Source organism: Carcharhinus amblyrhynchos, chromosome 2, assembly GCF_965287045.1.
Source record: "Carcharhinus amblyrhynchos chromosome 2, sCarAmb.v2.hapA, whole genome shotgun sequence".
In the NCBI taxonomy this organism is placed as follows: Eukaryota; Metazoa; Chordata; class Chondrichthyes; order Carcharhiniformes; family Carcharhinidae; genus Carcharhinus; species Carcharhinus amblyrhynchos.
In genome coordinates, this window is record NC_137325.1 from 137,358,206 (window position 1) to 137,378,090 (window position 19,885).

The window sequence follows — 19,885 nt, forward strand, 5'->3', positions numbered from 1 at the left end:
TTGCTGGGTCAAAATCCTGGGATTCCCTCCTTTAACGGTATTGTGACTCAGCCCACAGCACATGGACTGCAGCATTTCAAGGATGCAGCTCACCACACCTTCTCAAGGACAAATAAGGTTGGGCAGTTAATGCTGGCTAGTCAGCAACACCCATGTACCACAATTGAGAATAAAAACTCTATTCATAACCTTATACACTTTTATCAAATCTCCTCACCATCTTTGTTGCTCCAAGGAAAATAGCTTCGCCTATTCAATCTTTAATCGCTCAGACTCTCCAGCCTAGGCAGCATCCTGATAAATCTTCTGTGCACCCTTTCCAGTGTAATCTTAAAATGTGGTGACTAGAACTGCATGCAGTACTCCAGTATTGGCCTAACCAATATATTTTACAGTTCCAGCATAACCTCACTCCTCTTGTATTCCATGCCTCAGACAATAAAGGCAAGTACCCCATCTGCCTAATCATCTTATCTATCACCTTCAGTGATCTGTGGATTTGCCCAAAGTCCCTCTGATCTTCAGTACTTTTCAGGAGCCTACCACTCAATATGTAATTGATCGCCTTAATAACCCTCCCTAACTGCTCATTTTTCTGGGTTGAATTCCATTTGTCATTTCCTGCACACATGTCCAATCCATCAATATACTCTGCAGTCTATAGCTATCTTTGACGTTATTTACCACCCTACCAATTTTTGTGTCATCCACAAACTTCTTGATCATACTCCCTACATTTAAATCCAAATCATTAACGTAACCATAAATACTAAGAGCCGTAGCGCTGAGTTCTGAAGAACCCCTCAGCCCTGGAAACATACTTTGTCACTGGAATATCCCTCTACTATCACCCTGTGTTTCTTGCCTCAGTCAATTTGGGATCCAATGTGCCACTTTGCCTTTGATTCCATGGACCCTTACTTTCTTGACTAACCTATCATGACATCCCTCTTTTAATAATGGGACAAAATCAGCTGTCATCTGGCATCTCACCTGTGGCCAGAGAAGATTTGAAAGTTACTGCTAGTGCCTGATATCTCCTCCCTCAACAGCCTGGGATACATCACATCTGGGCTTGCAGATCGACCCATTTTTAAAGCTGCTAAACCTGCTAGTACCGCCTCTCTATTTTAATTTCCTCTAATATTTCACAATCTTCCACCTTTAACCTGTTATGAATGCAGCTGTTGAGTAGTATTTTATACTAATTGGATGCTGCTGTCAATCCAAAAGGATGTTCTGCCAACCACACAACCAAGCAACAAAGTATATTAAGATCAGTGTTCAACATGATGTCAGATATGTTTTAATGTGAGTGTGATGCCAGGAACACATGCCATATGCCCAATGAGTGGCTGATCAAATCAAGCATCATGTTTTCCTGGCTGTGTGTAATGGACAGTATACAGACCATAATAATCAGCCTATGCCTGAAAACTTCTGCTGTTGGATGCAATTCCATGATTGTTCAGCAAACGCTGCCCAATCTTAAGTGCACTAATAATCACACTAACAACTAACTTAAGCAAATCAGTTGAGCTTATGTGACTGATTTACACTTGCTGGAAGTGACAGACAATACACAGGTGCCTATTCTCTGCCAACAAAATGAATACTGTTGAAGATTTGTGTCTTTTCTAAAATACCTGGAAGAATGGGTAGTCTATAGTTCCCAGTTACTTTCTTAATGGCAACATCTCAACCAATCAGTCAACTTACTAAGCAATCAGGACTCCTTTTCTCGTGGCATAATGTTTTTGTGATTGATTGGAATTTGACATTCTTGAATTTGTCCTGATTTGATTTATTATTGTCACATATATTGGGATACAGTGAAAAGCATTGTTTCTTGTGTGCTATACAAAGCACACCATTCACAGAGTACATAGGGGAGAAGGAGAGGGTGCAGATAAAGTGTTACAGTCATAGCCATGATGTAGAGAAAGATCAACTTAATAAAATGTAGGCCCATTCAAAAGTCTGATGGTAATGGGGAAGAAGCTGTTCTTGAGTCATTTGGTGCATGATTTGATTTTTAATTTGATTTATTATTGTCACATGTATTAAAATATCGTGAAAAGTATTGTTTGTTGCGCACTATACAGACAAAACACACCGTTCATTAAGAAGGAAATGAGAGAGTGCAGAATGTAGTATCACAGTAGTAGGGTGTAGAGAAGGATCAACTTAATGCAAGTCAATTCAAAAGTCTGACAGCTGCAGGGAAGGAGCTGTTCTTGTGTCGGTTGGTATGGGACTTCAGACTTTTGTATCTTTTTCCTGATGGAAGAAGGTGGAAGAGAGAATGTCCGGGATGCGTGGGGTCCTTAATTATGCTGGCTGTTTTGCTGAGACAGTGGGAAGTGTGGGTGGAGTCAATGGGTGGGAGGCTGGTTTGTGTGATGGCTTTTGTAGTTTCTTCCGGTCTTGACCAGAGTGGGAACCATGCCAAGTTGTGATGCATCCAGAAAAGATGTTTTCTGTGGTGCTTCTGTAAAAATTAGTGAAAGTTGTAGCAGATATGCTGAATTTCCTGAGCATCCTGAGAATGAAGAGGGGTTGGTGTGCCTTCTTAACTATAGAGTTCGCATGGAGGCCAAGACAGGGTGTTAGTGAAGGGGAGGGCACTTTAGAACGGAGTTGAGGAGGAGCTTCTTCACTCAAAGGGTGGTGAATCTCTGGAATGCTCTGCCCATTGAAGTGGTGGAGGCTACCTCGTTGAATATATTTAAGTCACGGGTAGATAGATTTCTGATAGACAAGGGAACTAAGGGTTATGGGGAGAAAGTGGGAAAGTGGAACTGATTCACTTCAGATCAGCCATGATCTTGTTGAATGGCGGAGCAGGCTCGAAGGGCTAGATGGCCTACTCCTGCTCCTATTTCTTGTGTTCTTATGTGATCTGGACACCTAGAAATTTGGAGGTCTTGACCATTTCCACTTCATCATTGTTGTTGTCGACAGCGGCATGTCCTTCTTTACGCTTCTTGATGTCGATGACAATCTTCTTTATTTTACTGACATTGAGTGATTTTTGTCATCGCACCAGTTCACCAGATTGTGCGGAATTTTATTTCTAAATGCTGGGCAGGTATGCAACTGGAGAGTTTCATATCCGTTTTTGGGGTGCATTTTCAGGTGTCCCCCCCATGCATATGCGCTGTGGCTGCAAAATTTTGAGCAAGTCCGTTGCTCGCTGCAGAAGTCTGTGGCAGGCTTAATGTGCCCAAATGCCTGCAGAGGGAGGTAGTGCGCATGTGCAGACCTCTGATGCTGCACATGTGCATTAGCAGAGGGAGCAGATGGGCCCCTGCAACAGCAGGCAGCCTGCAGTCACGGGGGCCCATGGCCTGAGATATAGCCCCTGCTGCCCAGACCAATCGTGACCCCTCTCCCTGCCCCACTGATCGTGGCCCTGCTCCCTCCCCCTACCAATTGCTACAGAGTTGCAGCAGGTCCCCCCTCCCTCTGCTCCACAATTGCTGCAGAGTGGCAGTGGGCCCTCTCTTCCATCGGTCCTGTCCCCCGGCATTGCCCAATGCGTATTGCCCAGATGCTAGGCTGGAGTTGCCAAGGTGGCACTGCCAGTCTGGCACCCACCCCGGGAGGCCTCAATGGCCTGAAGTTCCTCTGGCAAGGCCAAGACAAATGCTCCCCATTCATGGGGAGCATGTCTATTCCTTGCCAGTGGGAACCTCTCCTGGTGAGGCTATAAAGGCAGGTAAGCCCAAGCGATTGAGTGCAGGGGTCGCTAAACACATTCAAGAGGCGATTTGCATGTATTTAATCAACCTCTTGCCAATTTCCGGTGACAGACATGTAAAATGGCGCCAGTTGTGAAAATCGGCACCAATCACATTATTAGTTTTACACCCCACTTTACAACCATGCAGTGCCCGTTTTCGGACGTGACGTGGTGGTAAAATACTTAGCTCTATCTCTTTCCTGTACTCCGTCTCTTCACTGTTTAAGATCTGACCCATTATGGTGGTGTCATCAGCAAACTTGAAAATCAAGTTGGAAGAGAATTTGTATAACGAGTATAGTAAGGGGCTGAAAGTTTTAAAGTTTATGAGTCACAAGTAGACTTACATTCACACTGCAATGAAGTTACTGTGAAAATCCTGCTGAAAATCTATGGTGGGGATACGCATTTGGTGGGACTGTAAGATCCCACTGGCATGAAGAGCTGGAGAATTCAGTGAAAATGACGATATAGCATTGCAGGGCACCCGTGTTAGGGATAATTGTGGAAGAGATTTTGTTGCCTAACCTTACTGATTGCACTCTATGGGTTAGGAAGTCTTGGATCCATTTGCAGAGGGAAGAGACGAGCTCTAGGCCACAGAGTTTGGAGATGAGTATAAATTAAAAACTTTGACGTCTCTCTTTCAGAAATCAAATATGCATCTATTGGTTCCCCTGTGTCCTCCATTTAACATTTCAGTGATCTGATGATTAGCTCTGAATCACAGGGATTCTGATATCATCTAAGCGGCTATCCATTAGGTGGTTTAATAGATCCTTGTACACTTTTTTCCTGTGATTGAGCTAAAATTTATTCCTTAGTAATTGCTGAATTTCTATATGCTCTCAAAGCATAACAGAATGGTCAAGACCATAAGAACATAAGAAATAGGAGCAGGAGTAGGCCATCTAGCCCCTCGAGCCTGCCCCACCATTCAATAAGATCATGGCTGATCTGTCGTGTCTCAGTTCCACATTCCCACCCTCTCCCCATAACCCTTAATCCCCTTGCCTATCAAAAACCTATCAACCCGCGTCTTAAATATGTTTAGCGAGGCAGCCTCCACCACTTCAACGGGCAGAGAATTCCAGAGATTCACCACCCTTTGAGTGAAGAAGTTCCTCCTCAACTCCGTTCTAAACCGCCCCCCCCCTTTATCGTGAGGCTGTGCCCTCTAGTCCTACTAGTCTGCAGCAGGCGACGGTGCAGAGGGACCTCAGGGTCCTTGTGCATGAGTCGCAAAAACCCAGCTTGCAGGTGCAGCAGGTGGTCAGGAAGGCGAATGGGATGCTGGCCTTCATTGCGAGGGGGATTGAATATAAAAGTAGGGAGGTCTTGCTGCGGCTGTATAGGGCATTGGTGAGGCCGCAGCTGGAGTACTGTGTGCAGTTTTGGGCACCGTACTTACGCAAGGATATTTTGGCCTTGGAGGGAGTGCAGAGGAGGTTTACTAGGCTGATGCCGGAGTTGAGGGGGTTGAGCTATGAGGAGAGGCTGAATAAATTAGGCTTGTACTCATTAGAGTTTAGAAGAATGAGGGGAGATCTCATTGAGACGTATAAGATGATGAATGGGGTGGATAGGATAGAGGTGGAGAGACTCTTCCCGCTCAGAAAGGATAATAGGACTAGGGGGCACAGCCTCAAGATAAAGGGGGGGCGGTTTAGAACAGAGTTGAGGAGGAACTTCTTCACTCAAAGGGTGGTGAATCTCTGGAATTCTCTGCCCGTCGAAGTGGTGGAGGCTACCTCGCTAAATATTTTTAAGACGCGGATTGATGGGTTTTTGATAAGAGAGGGGATTAAGGGTTATGGGGAGAGGGCGGGAATGTGGAACTGAGCCACGACAGATCAGCCATGATCTTATTGAATGGCGGGGCAGGCTCGAAGGGCTAGTTGGCCTACTCCTGCTCCTATTTCTTATGTACTGTCCTTTCTGAGCAGGAAGAGCCTCTCCACCTCTATCCTATCCATCCCATTCATCATCTTCTCTGTCTCAATGAGATCTCCCCTCATTCTTCTAATCTCTAACGAGTACAAGCCTAGTTTATTCAGCCTCTCCTCATAGTTCAACCCCCTCAACTCCGGTATCAGCCAAGTAAACCTCCTCTGCACTCCCTCCAAGGCCAAAATATCCTTGCGTAAGTGCGGCAACCAAAACTGCACACAGTATTCCAGCTGCGGCCTCACCAATGCCCTATACAGCTGCAGCAAGACCTCCCTACTTTTATATTCAATCCCCCTCGCTATGAAGGCCAGCATCCCATTCGCCTTCCTGACCACCTGCTGCACCTGCAGGCTGGGTTTTTGCGACTCATGCACAAGGACCCTGAGGTCCCTCTGCACCGTTGCATGCTGCAGTTTTTCGCCATGTAAGTAATAGTCCTTCCTACCATTATTCCTACCAAAGTGGACAACCTCACATTTGCCAACATTAAATTCCATTTGCCAGTTCCTGGCCCATTCGCTCAGCCTATCTAGGTCCTTCTGCAGACTCTCCACACTTCCGCACAATTTGCCGTTCCACCAATCTTGGTGTCATCAGCAAATTTCAACACCATACACTTGGTTCCCTCCTCCAGATCATCTATATAAATGGTAAATAGCTGAGGCCCCAGCACCGATCCCTGGGGCACTCCACTAGTCACCAACCGCCAATCCGAATAGCACCCATTGACCTCCACATATATTGTAATACATTGTTATGTATGTAAGTCAATAAATAATTTTATTAATCTTCTGTTGGAGTTTGAACAGTTTGGTACTTAAATTACTTCCACCAATATTATGAAATAAAATCAACTCCTTGAAGCTTGCATATTGATCATGTGTAAAGAGTGCAGCAGAAGTTAAATGCTAGTTTCCCAAATCCCAGAAGAGAAATGCAAAATGCTTGTTCTCAACTATATTGTAGTATATAGGACGGCATGTTAGCACAGTGGTTAGCATTGCTGCTTCACAGCTCCAGGGACCCGGGTTCCATTCCTGGCTTAGGTCACTGTCTGTGTGGAGTTTGCATATTCTCCTCGTGTCTGCATGGGTTTCCTCCAGGTGCTCCGGTTTCCTCCCACAGTCCAAAGATGTGTGGGTTAGGTTGATTGGCCATGCTAAAATTGCCCTTAGTGTCCTGAGCGTCGGTTAGAGGGATTAGCAGGTAAATATGTAGGGATATGGGGGTGGGGTCTGGGTGAGATTGTGGTCGGTGCAGACTTGATGGGCTAAATGGCCTCGTTCTGCACTGTAGGTATTCTATGATTCTAATCTGATATAATGTGAAATGTGTGAAGACCAACAAATCCAGGGGAAAGGCAAAAGATGTTCCAGACGTTTTTGTGATGATTGTAAACAAAATAAATGTTTATTAAACAAAAAAACACAAGTCAACTAAAAACACTTAGCTACCTTACTGGCAATGCACTGGCCTCCCCATGATGTGTTTCTCGCAGCAGTCGATGACACATTGTTTGTTGGCAGTGGAATCTTCTGGTCATGCTGCAACGGGACTGTATCTCATGACACTGGAAACCTGCAGTGGGGAAACTTGTTTGGTGGGACCAAAAGATCCCACTGGCATGAACAGCTGGAGAATTCTGGCCAGTATCTTTAAATTTTACCAAGTTCCAAATCTCTCAGTTTTCCTAACCATGATGTGGAGATGCTGGTGTTGGATTGGGGTAGGCACAGTAAGAAGTCTCACAATACTAGATTAAAGACCAATAGGTTTATTCGGTAGCATGAACTTTCAGAGCATTGCTCCTTCATCAGGTGAGTGGGAGTTGGGTTCACAAACAGGGCATACATAGACACAACCTCAATTACAATGGATGGAATGCAACTCTTAACAGATAATCAAGTCTTTAGAGTTACAGATAATCACAGGTTAAAGAGGTGTGAATTATCTCAAATCAGGACAGTTAGTGAGATTTTGTAAGCTCAGGGAAGTCATGGGGGTTACAGATAGTGTGACATGAATTCAAAATCCTGGTTGAGGCCGTCCTGCTGTGTATGGAATTGGCTATCAGTTTCTGCTGGGCAAATTTGTGTTGCCTTGTGTCTTGAAGACCGCCTTGGAGAACACTTACCCGAAGATCAGAGGCTGAATGCCCTTTACTGCTGAAGTGTTCCCTGACAGGAAGGCAACACTCTTGCCTGGCGATTGTTGAGCATTGTCCATTCATCCATTGTCATAGTGTCTGCATGGTCTCACCAATGTACCATGCCTTGGGACATCCTTTCTTGAAGTGTAACAGATAGACAACGTTGGCTGAGTCGAAAGAGTATGTACCATGTACCTGGTGGATGGTGTTCTCACATGAGATGATGGCATCCACATCAATGATCCAGCATGTCTTGTAGAGGTTGCTGTGGCAGAGTTGTGTGGTGTCATGGTCACTGTTCTCTTGAAGGTTGGGTAGTTTGCTGCTTACAATGGTCTGTTTGAGGTTGCATGGTTATTTGAAAGCAAGTAGTGAGGGTGTGGAGATGGCCTTGGTGAGATATTCATCTTCATTGATGACATGTTGAAGGCTCTGAAGAAGATGTCGTAGCTTCTCCTCATCGGGGAACTTCAGAGTTAAACCTCTCCAAACAACATCCTACAGATCTTAATACTATAGACAAAATCTGGGAATAATTACCACACCAAACACATACCTTTCAGGATTGCTTCAGACTTAACACTTTGAAGAAGCTTTTCTTGAAATACGGCTTTTTGGTAGTTGACACATTCTCCTGCAGTGGCTGAGTTCTCAGTAATGGGTTGCATTGAATGAACACTGAAATATTGGTTTCCCTTATCTGAACTAAACTTCTCAGAAGTCATTCTTAGTTACCTTCATTTCACCTTTTAAAATGTAAGTGTAAAATTCAAACTTCATTACTTCCTTTGAACATCTAATTTTTTTATTTACAGTCTACCCTACATTATTACCAACTTGCCTTTACAGCATCTGTTTACAGTGTGGCTAGGTTTATTAAAGCAGGAGCTCCACCAACCCAGCCAACTGGTCTCTGCTATTTTAAAATAGTTTGTCCTTTAAACATACAACCGCCAGAATATATTCCCTATTGCTGGATTTTCTTGCATTTCATTTTAACACGATTTCCTAACACCTCGAATATACTAATAATCTGATACTTTACATCAAAATAGAACATTAAGGACGGATTGTGGAGAAAGCCAAAACTGATATTAAATTTCAGAAGGTTTCATTATAAAGCTGCAAACGTTTGCTGTTGTCAATCTCATCATGAGCTCCCATGAGATTACACTGTAGGACAAACCATCTGGAATCCGGGGACCATAAGCACCATACTCAGAAGTCTCTCAAACAGATTGGGGTTTCTTCACAAATTAACAGATACCAGAAAAGTTAATAAAACGTTATCCAAGGCACCTAGTGTGCCTCGGGTATTGCCCACAGAAGTAATGTTAAACGATGTCCGAAATGTCTCCCGAAACTTAGTGGTACTTTCGACGGAGTGCTTTGGAGATGCTGTCGCTTTCATCCGTCTGTAACGCTATCGCTTGCGCAAATGTCACCAATCTATTTTAGATTTTCGGCTGAGTGAAGCAAAGTACGTCAACGATTCAGCATTCGGGACCGAGCGGGGTGCAAGGCAAAATCGAAAACTACTGCAGGGGACTGGGGGACACAGCCCCAGCCAGCCATCGACTTTCACACAAACTTTTCATCCGAACTTTTGAAATTCGTTTTTGGACGAAGTATCTGGATGCGTGATTCAGGTCTCCTTGGAATCCACACACACACACCGATGTGTAACTTATATATTTGCAACTTTTTTTGATGGTCTTTTTGATTTCTCCAGATTTGAAAACAGGTAAGTTTACTTTTCTTTTTACAGGACTGCACAGATTTAATACGGAATTGTTAGAAACCGAGTCAATACACATATAGACACGCACTTCGGCTAAGATTCAGATAGGGACGAATGAATTTCTAGATTTTACTGCAAATTGAGATTATGAAGACCTCCAAACTTTCTAGCTGAACTTTTTAATCAACACAGATAGTTGTGTGTGCTGTTACTAATACTATTATGTATGTATTATCAAGGAGTGGTTCTAGAAATGGACATGTAGGAGAGATAAGCGGAGACAGCTGTTTCTATTTTTAAGACATTGCTGCAACTGAGGGAGGGGAAGGGGTGATGATTGACGACTTTTGTGTGACCTCGAAGAAAATAGCGCTCGGAAATATACCAGAAAGAACGGTTCTCATGACCTTCAAAGTGTAAGACTTCTTCGTTTCTGTCTTTTTTTTCCCCCTCCCATTCTAGATCAAGGATGGATTTCGGCGGAGCCCCCAGGTTTTTAACCCGACCCAAGGCGTTTGCCGTCTCCGCCGGCAAAGATGCCACCCTCACCTGTCAGATCATTGGCAACCCGGTGCCGCTGGTGGTGTGGGAGAAGGACCAGGCGCCCCTGAAATCGGGGGGCCGCTTCAAGACAGTGGAGGACGGCGACCTGTACAAGCTGACCATCTACGAGCTGTCCACGGCGGACAGCGGCCAGTACATCTGCAGGGCCAACAACACGGTGGGGGAAGCGTACGCGGCGGTCACCCTGCGGGTGGGCGACGGGCGGGACGAGGCGCCGGCGGCCCCGTCCTTCCTGCTCAAGCCCTGCTCCCTCAGGGTGTGCCTGGGCGGCGACGCCACCTTCTGCTGCAAGGTGGAGGGCAGGCCGACGCCGTCCGTCCACTGGGAGAAGGACGGCCAGAAGGTGGGCGACGGCGGCAATAACCGCTACTCGGTGGAGGCGACCGTCGACGGCAGCAGCCTGAAAATCCACTGCGTCAGGTTTTCCGACGGCGGCGCCCTGCTGTGCAGGGCCCTCAACCCGCTGGGCGAGAGCCACGCTGTGGCCGCCCTGGTGGTCCTCTCCCCGGATGAGGCCGCCGCCCAGCTGCCCGACTCCTCCTTGCTGGCCCACCTGCAACAGCGGCGAGTGCAAATGCGCGGCGTCGACCTCCTGCCCTCGGCGGCGGACGCCTCCTTCACGCCCGCCCTGCAAGAGCGCGAGAAAGCGGGAGGGCGTCGCGCGCCGGCGGGCGCAGGCGCGAGCGCGGCCGTTGGCTGGGCCCGCACGTGTACCGTGCGCGAGGGCAAGCACGCCAAGCTGAGCTGCCAGGTGACGGGCAAACCCAAACCCGACATCGTGTGGAAAAAGGACGGCGAGGTCATCTCCCCGGGCCGCCGCCACGTCCTCTTCGACGACGACGAGGACAACTTCGTGCTGAGGATCCTCTACTGCAAGCAGAGTGACAACGGGCGTTACACCTGCACCGCTTCCAATTTGGCCGGACAGACTTACAGCTCGGTGCTGGTCATCGTCAAAGGTAAAGGGACATTTTGATTTGATTATTGTCACGTATTTAGTATACGGTGAAAAGTACTGTTTGTTGCCTGCTAAACAGACAAAGCATACTGTACATAGAGAAGGAAAGAATCATAGAACTCTTGCAGTGCAGTTGGAGGCCATTTGGCCCATTGATCCTGCCCCAATAAAAAGCGCTATCGGATAACCCCATGGCATGGTGGCACAGTGGTTAGCATTGCTGCCTCACAGTGCCAGGGACCCGGGTTCGATTCCCAGCTTAAGTCACCGTGTGGAGTTTGCACGTTCTCCCCGTGCCTGCATGGGTTTCCTCCAGGTGCTGTGGTTTCCTCCCACAGTCCGAAAGATGGCCCAGTTAAGTGCATTGGCCATGATAAGTTTACCCTTAGTATACCTAACCACATTTATGAGAACGTAGGTATTAGGAGCAGAAGTAGGCAAATCCAACCTTGTGAGCCTGCTCCACCATTCAATCAGATCATGGCTGATTCTTCCATAGTCTCAAATCCACCTCTCTCCCTATGTTCCCCATATCCCTCTTTCCTTTTTTACTTAGAAATATGTCTGTCTCCCTCTTGAAACGTTCAACGATTCAGACTCCACCGCGCTATGGGGCAGCGAGTTCCACAAATTCACCACTCTTATGCAGCACCTTTTGCAATCTCAGGATGTCTGAAAATACGTTTGCAACCAGCGAAGTACTTCTGAAATGTGGTCACTGTCCTGTGGGAGATTTGATTTGATTTATTATTGTCACATGTATTAGTATACAGTGAAAAGTATTGTTCCTTGCAGGGTACACAGACAAAGCATATTGTTCATAGAGAAGGAAAGGAGAGGGTGCAGAATTTAATGTTACAATCATAGTTAGGATGTAGTGAAAGATCATCTTAATGTGAGGTAGGTCCGTTCAAAAGTTTGACAGCAGCAGGGAAGAAGCTTTTTTTGAGTTGGTTGGTATATGTCTTCAGACTTCTGTATCTGTATTCTGACAGAAGGAGGTGAAAGAGAGAATGCCTGGGGTGTGTGGGGCCCTGAATTATGTTGGCTGCTTTTCCGATGCGGTGGAAAGTGTAGACAGAGTCAGTGGATGGGAGGCTGGTTTGACTGATGGACTGGGCTTCGTTCACAATCCTTTGTAGTTTCTTGCGGTCTTGGACAGAGCAGGAGCCATACCAAGCTATGATACAACCAGAAAGAATGCTTTCTAATGTGCATCTGTAAAAGTTGGTGAGGCGTAGTGGTTATGTTAAATTTCTTTAACCTGCTGAGAAAGTAGAGGCATTGGTGAGCTTTCTTAATTATAGTGTTGACATGGAGGGACCAGGAAGGTAGTTGGTGATCTGGACATTAGAAAACATGAAGCTCTCGACAGGAGTACAATATCAAGGGTAGGAGTCTTAGCTGGGTTGAAGAGCAGAAGGATCTTGGGGTCCGGGTCCATAGGACTCTTAAATCGGCCTCGCAGGTGGAGGATGTGGTCAAGAAGGCGTATGGTGTACTGGCCTTCATTAATCGAGGGATTGAGTTTAGGAGCCAGGAGGTAATGCTGCAACTTTATGAGACCCTTGTCAGACCCCACTTGGAGTACTGTGCACAGTTCTGGTCGCCTCACTACAGGAAGGATGTGGAAGCTATTGAGAGGGTGCAGAGGAGATTTACAAGGATGTTGCCTGGATTGGGAGGCATGCCTTATGAAGATAGGTTGAGGGAGCTAGGTCTCTTCTCCCTAGAGAGACGAAGGTTGAGAGGCGTCTTGATAGAGGTTTATAAAATGTTGAGAGGAATAGATAGGGTGGATTCTCGGAGGCTATTTCCCAGGGCTGAAATGGTCGCTACGAGAGGACACAGGTTTAAGGTGCTGGGAAGCAAGTACAGAGGAGATGTTAGGGGAAAATTTTTCACTCAAGAGGGTGGTGAGTGAGTGGAATCGGCTGCCGTCGGTGGTGGTAGAGGCAAACTCGCTGGGGTCTTTTAAAAGACTTCTGGATGAGTATATGGGATCTAATGGCATTGGAAGTTACAGATAGTTCTATGGCTTGGTAGGTATAGATGTGATCAGCACAACTTGTGGGCCGAAGGGCGTGTTTGTGCCGTAGTGTTCTATGTTCTATGTTCTATTTCTACTTTATTCCTATTGATGTAGACAGGGGATGTCCTCCATTATGTTTCATGCTCCAAAGTGCATCCACTATGGTGGTGTCGTCACCAAAACTTAAAAATTGAGTTGAAGGGGAATTTGGTCATAGGTATAAATCTGTTGTGACAAATGTGTTGGAATCCTTTGAAGATGTAACATATTTAACAGTTGACAAGGAGGAGCCTGTCGTGGTATATTTGGACTTTCAGAAAGTGTTTGACAAAGCCCCGCACAAGAGATTATCATGCAAGATTAAAGTGCATGGAATTGGGGGAAGAGTATTGAGATGGATAAAAAAACTGGTTGACAGAGAGGAAACAACGAGTAGGAATTAATGGGTGCTTTTCAAATTGGCAGGCAGTAACTAATGGGGTGTCATAGGGGTTGGTGCTGGCACCCCAGCTTTTAACAATATATATTAATGATTTGGATGAGGGAACAAAATGTAACATCTCAGAGTTTGCAGATGATTATGTGGAAGGGTGAACTATGATGAGGATGCAGAGATCCTTCAGAATGATCTGGACAGGTAGGGTGAGTGGACAAATCAATGGCAGATGCAGTATAATTTGGATAAATGTGAGGTTATTCATTTTGAAAGCAAAAACAAGAAGGCAGATTACTACCTGAATGGCTGTAAGTTGGGAGAGGGGAGTGTGCAACAGGATCTGGGTGTCCTTGTGCACCACTCACTGAAGCAGGTGCAGCAGGTGGTAAAGAAGTCAAATGACAGGTTGGCCTTTATTGCGAGAGGTTTTGAGTACAGGAGCAGGGATATGTTGTTGCAATTATACAGGTCCTTGGTGAGGCCACACCTAGAGTATTGTGTGCAGTTTTGGTTTCCTTTTCTGAGGAAGGGTGCTGTTGCTCTCGAGGGAGTGCAGTGAATATTTACCAGGCTGATTCCAGGCGTGGCAATACTGATGTAAGAGGAGAGATTGACTAGGTTAGAATTGTCTTCACTGGAGTTCAGATGAATTGGGGGGACTAGACATTGTTAATGCAGGGAGGATATCCCTGATGGTGGGGGAGTCCAGAACCAGGAGTCACAGTCTGAGATTTCAGGGTACACGATTTAGGACAAAGGTGAGAAGACATTTCTTCACACAAAGAATGGTGTGCCTGTGGAATTCATCACCACAGGAAGTACTTGGTCCCAAAATATGGAAAGTATTCAGGAGGTTGCTGGATATAGCACTTGGGGTGAATGCGATCAGAGGTTATGGGGAAAAAGCAGGGTTAGGCTATTGTGTTCGATGATCAGCCATGATCATAATGAATGGCGGAGCAGGCCTGAAGGGCCAAATGGCCTCCTCTTGCTCCTATCCTCTATGTTTCTATTTGTATAAGGGGTATAGTAAGGGGCTGAGGGCACAGCCTTGTGAGGCATTGGTGTTGAGGGTGATCGTGAGGAGGCGTTGTTGCCTATCCTTACTGATTGTGGTTGATGGATTAGGGAGTTCAGGAACCAGTTACAGAGGGAGGAGCTGAGCCTCAGGCCACAGAGTTTAGAGATGAGTTTTGTTGAAATAATGGTGTTGAAGGCTGAGCTGTAGACAATAAATAAGAGTTTGACATAGGTGTCTTTGTTATCTCAGTATTCCAGGGTTGAGTGCAGGGCCAGGGAGATGGTGTCCGCTGTGGATATGTTGTGGCGGTAGGTGAACCGTAGTGGATGCAGCCCATCTAGGAGGCTGGAATTGATTCGTGCCATGACTAACCTTTCAAACCACTTTGTAATGATGGATGTCAGAGCCACTGGACGAAAGTTATTAAGGCATGCTGCCTGACTTTTCTTTGGTACTGGAATGCTGGTTGTCTTCTTGAAGCAAATAGGGACCTCAGATATTGAGATAGCGAGATATGGCAAGCAATCTGAGCACAGCAAACTCCGACATCTGCTGTCTCCCTGATAGCACTATGGGCGTTCGCAGAACATATGGACTGTGGTGGTTCAAAAAGGGTTACCATTTTCTCAAAGTAGTTAGGGATGGACAGTAATAAATGTTGGCTTGTCCTGTGAGGCCCACATCCCATGAATGAATTTTAAAATGAATCATTAATGATCATGGCCTGATAGCCTTTTGTATTTATGTTGTTGATTGAGCGATAAATATTGGCCAGGACACTGAGGATAACCACCCTGCTCTTTAAATAGCACCACAGGGTGCCTCAATTTAACATCTTAGTGGAAAGCCAGCATCCTAGTGACATTGCACTCCCTCTGATTACACTGGGTGTGTCACCTGAGCTTTTGTGCTCAAGTTTCTGGAATAGGGACTTAAACACACTGTCTTCTGACTTAAGATGTGAGGTGCTATCCATTAAGATGTGGCACACAGCCTTAATTATGCCTTTTATTCTGGGTGAACTAACTAACTAGCAGTAAGGTACCAATGAATTCTAAGACTACACAACCTGAATTTATAGATATTATCAGGGGATGACAAAGGGTCATTTGGCACATCCAACGCATTCCATCTAGACGTGACATGCAATATCAGTGTCTCTGAATCACTATCTTCTGGTAGAGAGACAAACAGGAAAATGTTGTCAATTTAGGGGCAAGAAACCAGAAAATTCCACTTCTGCAATCCTTTAAAGAAATCAAACAAATTTTCCAAGAAATTTCAGCAGTTCATGAATTAAAATTAATTGATAACTGGAATAATGTGGTAGATTAAATTCAATGCAGAGAAGTGTGAAGTAGTATATTGGTAGGATGAAGAAGGGAAAACAATATAAATTAATGAACACAACTTTAAAGTCGGCATGGGAGTAGAGATACCTGTGGGCTATATGCTTGGCCATGTCCCTCGTCCCCTGGGGGGTTATACTTACCTTTGCGCCCCTTGGAAGAACCCCACAACAGATTATGTGAATCTGTTGAAAACTGCACTGACATAATGTCATGTTGCTGTGGTTTGATGATTTGGCAAGTTGTCTAGGTATGGTGGTGGGTAGGGGGATTAATAATATTAAAATGCGTGCAAATACATGCAAAGCAGATTCACATTGTTAAAGATGTGAACCTAATGACGTTGCCGGTGAGGAATGGGGAAGATGTGAATTCACACTCTTGCTGATGAGGACTGCAACTTCCAGATCTTGAGCACCCGTCGGCAATCTTGCAGGTAGCAAATGCGGGTTTAAGATTTTGCTCAGTTTTTGAACAGTTCTGGGCCCCATATAGAAAGAAGGTAAGACATTGAAGTGCAAAGCAATATCACAGGGATGATATTTTGAAGACAGACTAATAAAGCTGGTACTGTTCTCTTCAGAGAAAAGAAAGGTGAAAGGAGAATTGACAGAGATGCTCAAAATAACTAGGAATCTCAACTGAGTAGATAAGGAGAAATTGCTTCCATTGATTAAAGAGTCGAACTGAAGGACCAAGGTGTTTGACAAAAGAAACTTCATTGACATGCAGTGAGTAATTAGATTTTTGAATGCACAGCCTGAGGGTGTGGTAGGGTTAGATTTAATTGTAGGTTTCAAAAGTGAATTGCATAATTATCTGAAGAGAAGGAATTGCCAGGCTAAAGAGAGAAGTGGGGAATGGGACTAGGTGAGTTACTCATGCAGAGAGTGACATGGTTATAAAATGCTGAATTACCTTTTGTGCTGAAACCTTTCAATGATTCTATAACTTCAGCAATTTTGCTGCCATTGTATGACGTGAGGGGAGTTGAAAAATAGCATTTAGAAAGAACAAGAAAAAAGAAAATTCCAGTACAGGAACAGGCCTTTTGGCCCTCCAAGCCTGCACCGACCATGCAGCCTGACTTAACTAAAACCTCCTACTCTCTATTCCCATCCTATTCATATATTTGTCCAGACACCCCTAAAAGTCACTATCGAATCTGCTTCAACTACCTCCCCTGGCAGCGAATTGCAGGCACCCACGACTGTCTGTGTGAAAAACTTGCCTCGTACATCTCCTTTAAACTTTGCCCGTTGCACCTTGTGAACACAAGTCCTCACTCATCTGATGAAGGAGCCTGAGACTCCGAAAGCTAGTGATGCCAAACAAATCTGTTGGACTTTAACCTGGTGTTGTGAGACTTCTTACTGTGCTCTCGTCCATTGCTCAGCTCAGTAGGACTCTTACTAGATAATTCCTTTATTTACTAATTTGTAGCCAAAACATCTTCAGCAATGGGGTCTTCTCACTTTTGCACTGCCATTATAGGAGCCTCTCCTTTACCCCCTACCACCCCTCCCACTCCCACATCGTGTACCCCTCTCCCTATCCACTTAACCCTTCAATCCCTTGCTATGTTAAGTCCCTCCCCCTCTCTACCACTACCTGAGATGGAATTCCTCCGGGACCTCCTCCTTGTCTGCATACTATACTTTGGTGATATATGTGTTGATAATACCAGCTGTGTTTCCTTACCACTTTTCACCCCATCTGCTGTTGTGCTTCCTGTTGTTTTCCAGCTTTTGGTGCCCTTTAATTTTATTCAACTAAATATTATGAAGACTAAAGTAGAGCTTTTGATTCAATCCCTGTGTCTTATCACTGTCTAAAATTCAACTAGAATACTTGCAATCTCAGTGACCTGTTTAGCTTGTTTGAACTCCATTAATTTTCCATTAAAATCCACACCTGGTTGTTTCTACATTTATTTATCCCAAACTGCATATCATTTACAGCTGAACCACAGAACCATGTTTTATTATCATTAATAGACATGAACACTCTTATGTTTCCTTGCTAATTATACTTTGCCCTGCATAGACTTCAGCTCAGCTAAAATTTTATTCTTGTAATTTGTTTGGTTCCAATTTTTGCTTGCCCATCACCCCTTTCCTAACTGATCGGAATTGGCTCCTGATACTCCAGTGTCTCAAATTTAAAATTGTCATTCTCATATTTCTTTATGTTGTCAAAGCTGTCCTTATTTTTGTAACTTGCAATACTGCAAATCCCTCAACCAAGTCGACATTGTATTTTCCACGTCTGCTAGTCCAGGAAATATTGTAGCTTGCAGTGTCTTTTTTTTATTCTTTCATGGGATCTGTCCCTGATGAGGCCGGCACTTATCTTCTATTCTTGGTCTCTAACTCCTAATATTGCAGGAAATTTCTTAAATTGACTGGTCCTTTATTAGACTTGAAGCCAGTACAGTTGGTCAGAGTACTTCCAGATGTTTGTGAAGTATGTAACGTGTATAACTTTATCATCACAAAATGGTAGAATGGGATTTTCAAGACAATTCAAACTGAAGCTAAATATTTTCTTTTTATGTTCACAATACAGGAGACAGTTAAAACATCCAGTGCTTTGGTTCCCTGGTTCTGTGACCAGATATGACAGTTGTCTCCAGAATTAATGAGGGAAACTTTCTGCTGGCATTTGCCATGGGTGAAAATGGCGATGCTGGTGGAAAATTTTGTGATACCGTGGGAACGAGAATCTCAATGGTGAGATCTCAATCTCTGATTTCCCCTGCTTCTTGCTGGTGATATAATGAATTCATTTTAATAAATTAACATATGCTTAAAGGGCTTCCCCGCCATACGTTGTTCCCAAGTAAAGAATTCCTCCATCGCCAATTTGACATCATGTTGACGAGGTTTACAACAAATGTTTAAAAACGCGAAGCAGTCAAGGGGAACCTGGCAGGCGCAAAAGTAAGCATAGCCACTGTGGGGAGGAATGATATGCCCTGCCCTTTGCATGTGCCAGGGAGTGGAAGGATACTGCTCCCTTGCAGTGCCAATCTGTCAGTACCACCTTGGCAATGCCAGGAACAGACCCTCTGGTGAGCCTCATGGGTGGGGGAGGGATTCCTTTGTGTGTGTGTGGGGGAGGAGTGGGGGAAAGGTGGGGGTTGCCCTGGTGCTAGTGGGGGACGGGATAGGTTGCTTCAGTACTTGTGGTGGGAGAGGGGGGAAGTTGGTTTCCCCAATGTTTGTGGAGGGAAGGCGGTTGGGGAGGAGGGTGGTTTCCCATACCCATGAGGGAGGGCGTGTGATCCCTGTCGAGCTGATGTTACTGGCTCTATCAGGCCCCATCCTGCTGATGTGATGGTGAAAACCACACTCCCAGATTTTTTTGCACCGAGTGGTGGAGAATCTTGAGAGAAAACGTGACTATGGCTGGCAAGCTGCGCGCTCGTTTTCTTGCCCCAGCCAGCACTCTGAGCACGGATGCAAAATTCTGCTCCATACGTGGGGGGAATGTTCTCTCACAGAAGAAGATTCACAGTGCTTACCCCTGCAAAACTTTCCCCTCATTAATTCTGGAGACAATTGTCATATTTGGTCACAGAACCAAGGGACCAAACCATGTCTCCATTATTGTGTTACATAAAAAGAAAATATTTAGCATCAGTTTGAATTTGTATCATCATTTTGTGATGGTAAAGTTGTACATATTACATATTTCACAAACGTCTGGAAGTACTCTGATCAACTGTATTGGCTTCAACTCTAATCAAGAACCAGTCAATTGAAGAAATTTTCTCCAATATTAAGATTTAGAGACTAAGAATGGACACCCTTAGTCTTATCTAGTCCAAAAATGTAAATGTAGAGTGAAAAGCGTTTTAAAAGTAATATATGAAAACAGAAGCACTTTTGACCTGGTGTTTCAGATGTTCTAGGACCAAAAAAAGAAGCACGATTAT

At 44.9% G+C, this 19,885-nt stretch overlaps 1 protein-coding gene across 1 annotated transcript in view; it reads left to right on the plus strand.

Moving 5' to 3' along the window:
• The first annotated feature begins 9,327 nt into the window (after nucleotides 1–9,327).
• Nucleotides 9,328–19,885, plus strand: part of obscnb (obscurin, cytoskeletal calmodulin and titin-interacting RhoGEF b) — a 696,366-nt gene continuing 685,808 nt past the window's right edge. Inside the window, exons 1-2 of the mRNA XM_080214757.1 lie at nucleotides 9,328–9,588; nucleotides 10,048–11,108. Coding sequence (XP_080070883.1) covers nucleotides 10,055–11,108 — 1,054 coding nt within the window. The 5' untranslated portion in view covers nucleotides 9,328–9,588; nucleotides 10,048–10,054. The remainder of the gene's footprint in view (nucleotides 9,589–10,047; nucleotides 11,109–19,885) is intronic.